Raw genomic sequence first — 6,544 nt, 5'->3', positions numbered from 1 at the left:
ACCAGAATCGATCCATAAGGACCAGTTCAAACCAGAATCGATCCATAAGCACCAGTGTTCAAAACAGAATCGATCCATAAGGACCAGTTCAAACCAGAATCAATCCATAAGAACCAGTGTTCAAACCAGAATCGATCCATAAGGACCAGTGCTCAAACCAGAATCGATCCATAAGGACCAGTGTTCAAACCAGAATCGATCCATAAGGACCAGTGTTCAAACCAGAATCAGTCCATAAGGACCAGTTCAAACCAGAATCGATCCATAAGGACCCGTGTTCAAACCAGAATCGATTCATAAGGACCAGTGTTCAAACCAGAATTGATCCATAACGACCAGTGTTCAAACCAGAATCGATCCATAAGGACCAGTTCAAACCAGAATCGATCCATAAGAACCAGTGTTCAAACCAGAATCGATTCATAAGGACCAGTGTTCAAACCAGAATCGATCCATAAGGACCAGTGTTCAAACCAGAATCGATTCATAAGGACCAGTGTTCAAACCAGAATCGATCCATAAGGACCAGTGTTCAAACCAGAATCGATCCATAAGGACCAGTGTTCAAACCAGAATCGATCCATAAGGACCAGTTCAAACCAGAATCGATCCATAAGGACCCGTGTTCAAACCAGAATCGATTCATAAGGACCAGTGTTCAAACCAGAATTGATCCATAAGGACCAGTGTTCAAACCAGAATCGATCCATAAGAACCAGTGTTCAAACCAGAATTGATTCATAAGGACCAGTTCAAACCAGAATAGATCCATAAGGACCAGTGTTCAAACCAGAATCGATTCATAAGGACCAGTGTTCAAACCAGAATTGATCCATAAGGACCAGTGTTCAAACCAGAATCGATCCATAAGAACCAGTGTTCAAACCAGAATCGATTCATAAGGACCAGTGTTCAAACCAGAATCGATCCATAAGGACCAGTGTTCAAACCAGAATCGATTCATAAGGACCAGTGTTCAAACCAGAATCGATCCATAAGGACCAGTGTTCAAACCAGAATCGATCCATAAGGACCAGTGTTCAAACCAGAATCGATCCATAAGGACCAGTTCAAACCAGAATCGATCCATAAGGACCCGTGTTCAAACCAGAATCGATTCATAAGGACCAGTGTTCAAACCAGAATTGATCCATAAGGACCAGTGTTCAAACCAGAATCGATCCATAAGAACCAGTGTTCAAACCAGAATTGATTCATAAGGACCAGTTCAAACCAGAATAGATCCATAAGGACCAGTGTTCAAACCAGAATCGATCCATAAGGACCAGTGTTCAAACCAGAATCGATTCATAAGGACCAGTGTTCAAACCAGAATCGATCCATAAGGGTGCCCCCCTAACCTAACTCCACCCCTCTCTTAATCTTATTGGCTACCCCTAACGTATCTCTCTCTCTCTCTCTCTCTCTCTCTCTCTCTCTCTCTCTCTCTCTCTCTCTCTCTCCTTTAATCATTATATTTTATCAAGTTCCTTTTCACCCCAAGTGCTTTACGTCCTGCACAAGATGTGATCAAATAAATTGCTCTCTCTCTCTCTCTCTCTCTCTCTCTCTCTCTCTCTCTCTCTCTCTCTCTCTCTCTCTCTCTCTCTCTCTCTCGTCGATCCACAAGAGACAAGGCCTCGTCCAATGGCAAATGAAAACGTAAGTTCAGCATGAAAAATGCACAAAGCAGGACGTGCTGCTGACATCGCATCCTCCCTACAGCGATGCATAATGAATGGGAATTTCCTCTCGCGGTTTGACGGCTCAGAAGGAAACTAGTCGCTAGGTCCGAGTTGACATTTAAACCCCTGTCTAAGTCGGTCGTTTTTAAGAGTACATTTTATCGAAGTTTCTTTCTTCCTCTCTTTTTTTTTATTGCGAATCTTCGGGAAAGTTACTTTTGTTATTTTTTATTGTAGGCTTTTCGTCTTTTCTTGATTTACTAGTAGCAGTAGAGTCTCGCGGAGACAAAGAGTTTAAAAACCAGAGTGCCAAAATGGCACGCGATGGGATTTGCCAATTCTATTTCTTTGTGAAAAGCGTTCAGCAAGGTCCTTGGAGATTCCTTCAAATGGAGCTGATGTTTAATTTGTGAAATATATTGGAAGATATATTAAATTTCATGGAAGATTTTTTTTTTTAAGTGTACAAGTCTTTCAACAAGACATGTCCAAAACCTTGTTCGATATTAAGGACCTGACTTCGACTTTAGCGACGGGTTTGATCTGGAGATATATATATATATATATATATATATATATATATATATATATATATATATATATATATATATATATATATATATATATATATATATATATATATATATATATATATATATATATATCTATATATATATACATATATATATATATATATATATATATGTATATATATATATATATATATATATATATATATATATATATATATATATATATATATATATATATATATACACACACATATATTTATATATATATATACATATATTTACATAAATATATATATATATATATATATATATATATATATATATATATATATATATATATATATATATATATATGGTGCAAACAAGTACAATGTCGTACTTCCTTGTTATCTTGAAAAGGTTCCACAATGATGTAAGACGTGTTTGAAAAATTGGTGTATATTTGTAGATATTACAAAATGCGTTTAGAGCTTTCGTCCATCATCTGTGGACTTGGTCACTAAAATGTTTATAAAATTACAAGTCAGGTACTGATATAAGGAAAAACAGAAATACATAAACAATTCAAATACATAGCCATATAGTTAAAACAGATTAAAATCAATTACAAAATGATTTCAGGTTGTTGGGCCCTTGTCCTTTCCAAAATTCTTTGAGATCTTCTGGGTGGTATGTTACGATGGTCACTGGCCAATTCGATGTTTTGGTAGTTCCGGTCGTTTGTCACTTGCAATGTCTGTGGAGGATGCACCTGTGACGGAGAGACTGAGGAGGAAGCATCTCTTATCTTGGCACATATATTCCTACAGTTACGAATTTTGCTCCTCCTACATATTTCTTCACTGATGTTTTTATCTTCCACTATTCCCCTGTTACCCTCAAAAGTCTTGTTCAAAGAGATCACAGCACCTTCAATCGTTCTCCTGATTGCTCTGTCACGGCACTTGTAAACAATTTCTGCCTTGTTGAAGGCTATTGCATGGCTTTTCTCCCAAGTATGTCGGGCTATGGCACTATAGTAGTTCCCCGATCTGCAAGCTGCAATATGTTCCCTTTTCCTCTCTTCCAACGAGCGGCCGCTCTCCCCGATGTAGCATTCCTCACAATCCTTACATGGAATCACATATACTCCTATCTCACCATCATCTTTACCTGGGTTGTTATTAATGAGTTTCTTCCTGAGGGTATTCTCATACTGAAAAACGATATTATATCCCGGTGTCTCTCTACACAAACCAAGAGAGGAATTGGCGATTTCTTTGTTGTAGGGAAGCAGCAGAGATGTTTTAAAATCAGGCTTATCAGTTTTATCAAGGGGATTAAAATATATCTTTCTAGCTTTTTTGTGACAATGTTCGATAAAATATTTAGGGTAACATAAGTTCCTGAAACTGTCTATTAAAAACTCAATTTCTCTATCAATATAAATAGGGTCACATAGACGATATGCTCGGATAAACAGATTTGTTAAAACATTTGATTTGACTTTAGCATCATGATATGAAAAGAAATGAATGTATGAATTGGTGTGTGTGCTCTTTCTAAAAACAGAAAATTTAAAAGACCTATTCACGTTATCTCGGTGAACTATCAAATCGAGAAAGGGTAATTGATTATCAGTTTCTCTTTCCACAGTAAATTTTATGGAGGGTACATAGCCATCCAGTAAATTTAAAAACCTTCTAAAAGCCTCCTCATTATGTTTGTATACAATAAAAATATCATCCACATACCGTACCCAAATTTCAGGTTTTATTTCTCTTGGTAATTTGTTAACATACAACTTCTCAAAAAACTCCATACAAAGGTTGGCCAGAACTGGGGATAGGGAAGAACCCATTGAGACTCCCATCTTTTGTTGATAAAATGAACTTTCAAATTCAAAAATAGTAGATTCTACTGATATCTTAATTAGCTCACAAAACTTACCTATAGGCAATGGTGGTTTAAAAATGCCATCTTCGGCGAGTTTAGTGAGATTTTCCAGCACAAAGTCAAGGGGTACATTTGTAAACAAAGAGACTATATCTAAGATGTACATTCGACCCACATACTCCCTTTTCTTGATCTTTTCTAAGAAATCAGCACTATGCTTTAAGTGAGAATCAGAGATGGTACCCATCAATTCGCCAAGAGTCTTAGCCAACCATGTAGATAAATCAGTCTGTGGGGTGTTACAGCTAGCTACTATAGGTCTTAGCGGGATACCTACTTTATGTATTTTCGGTGTACCATAGAAATAACTAAATGACGGTAACCTTCTGGTTAGTTTACTATAAACAATATCTTTAGTCTCCTTACTTACCCCGTTGTTAACAACCGATTTTATTCTCCTATTAAACTCAGATTGAATGTATTTAATTGATGGTGTTTTCGTTAGCTTAGCGTAGGTATTTTGGTCATTTAAAAGTCTGTAAGCCTTGATAAGGTAGTCAGTTTTGTTCATGATTACTACACATCCTCCCTTATCAGCCTTTGATATTTTCAAATTATGACTTTTCTTTAGCTTATTTAGCGCCTGCATAAAGCGCTGGGGTAAATGATTTACTTTATTGCTAAAACTGCTGAATAGAATTCCCTTAATAAACTCAAGATTAAATTCTGCGTGCTTGAAATTATATTGATTTATATTTCCTATTCCTCTTACAAAGTCTGAATTCTCAGTACCCAATGAAAAATTCAAACCTAAGCTTAGAATTATTTTGCAATTTTCATCAATATTAGTATCAGTAAGAATTTTAATATTATCATTATTAAATGATTGATTCCATGTCGAGATATTACATAGATGAGCCAGTTTCCTATCTAGTTGTGCCTTGTGTGCCAAGGATTTGTAGAAAGCTACCTCACCTGCACTTGACACAATCCAATCAAAACTGACATCAGACCTCCTGCACAAGACGCTCTCACGTAGCTGGTTCTTTAGGTGACGTATCTCCATGAGGATTTCTTCTTTCTTGAATTTAGCCTGTTGTATTTGGTCTTCCAAGAATAGTGTTTTGTATTTTGGAAAAGGCTCCCCACCAAAAGATTCTCTGTGCAGCCACCCAAACATCTTTGGCATGACTTGTTCTGCAACACATTCTTGCAAGAATTTTATCTGATTCTTCAAACGTAGACTGGCTATGCATCTTCTTTCATACACCCTGTACTCCTGTAGAACATCAGCTCCCAATACTTGTCGAATGTAGTTACCAACAGTGTTTGTCATTAGACTGAGATGTGCGTAGAACGTGGATACAATAAATGGTGCAAACAAGTACAATGTCGTACTTCCTTGTTGGAAGAGAGAAAAAGGGAACATATTGCAGCTTGCAGATCGGGGAACTACTATAGTGCCATAGCCCGACATACTTGGGAGAAAAGCCATGCAATAGCCTTCAACAAGGCAGAAATTGTTTACAAGTGCCGTGACAGAGCAATCAGGAGAACGATTGAAGGTGCTGTGATCTCTTTGAACAAGACTTTTGAGGGTAACAGGGGAATAGTGGAAGATAAAAACATCAGTGAAGAAATATGTAGGAGGAGCAAAATTCGTAACTGTAGGAATATATGTGCCAAGATAAGAGATGCTTCCTCCTCAGTCTCTCCGTCACAGGTGCATCCTCCACAGACATTGCAAGTGACAAACGACCGGAACTACCAAAACATCGAATTGGCCAGTGACCATCGTAACATACCACCCAGAAGATCTCAAAGAATTTTGGAAAGGACAAGGGCCCAACAACCTGAAATCATTTTGTAATTGATTTTAATCTGTTTTAACTATATGGCTATGTATTTGAATTGTTTATGTATTTCTGTTTTTCCTTATATCAGTACCTGACTTGTAATTTTATAAACATTTTAGTGACCAAGTCCACAGATGATGGACGAAAGCTCTAAACGCATTTTGTAATATCTACAAATATACACCAATTTTTCAAACACGTCTTACATCATTGTGGAACCTTTTCAAGATAACAAGGAAGTACGACATTGTACTTGTTTGCACCATTTATTGTATCCACGTTCTACGCACATCTCAGTCTAATGACAAACACTGTTGGTAACTACATTCGACAAGTATTGGGAGCTGATGTTCTACAGGAGTACAGGGTGTATGAAAGAAGATGCATAGCCAGTCTACGTTTGAAGAATCAGATAAAATTCTTGCAAGAATGTGTTGCAGAACAAGTCATGCCAAAGATGTTTGGGTGGCTGCACAGAGAATCTTTTGGTGGGGAGCCTTTTCCGAAATACAAAAGACTATTCTTGGAAGACCAAATACAACAGGCTAAATTCAAGAAAGAAGAAATCCTCATGGAGATACGTCACCTAAAGAAC

At 37.0% G+C, this 6,544-nt stretch overlaps 1 protein-coding gene across 1 annotated transcript in view; it reads right to left on the bottom strand.

Annotated features, from left to right (window-relative positions):
* Positions 1-5,429, bottom strand: part of LOC137633843 (uncharacterized) — a 12,580-nt gene extending 7,151 nt beyond the window's left edge. Inside the window, exon 1 of the mRNA XM_068366083.1 lies at positions 4,524-5,429. Within this exon, the coding sequence (XP_068222184.1) occupies positions 4,524-5,429 (906 nt within the window). The remainder of the gene's footprint in view (positions 1-4,523) is intronic.
* Positions 5,430-6,544: the final 1,115 nt, after the last annotated feature.

Source organism: Palaemon carinicauda, chromosome 43 (assembly GCF_036898095.1).
Source record: "Palaemon carinicauda isolate YSFRI2023 chromosome 43, ASM3689809v2, whole genome shotgun sequence".
In the NCBI taxonomy this organism is placed as follows: domain Eukaryota; kingdom Metazoa; phylum Arthropoda; class Malacostraca; order Decapoda; family Palaemonidae; genus Palaemon; species Palaemon carinicauda.
The sequence above is the reverse complement of the archived record's forward strand: the minus strand, read 5'-3'. Positions and strand labels throughout refer to the sequence as shown.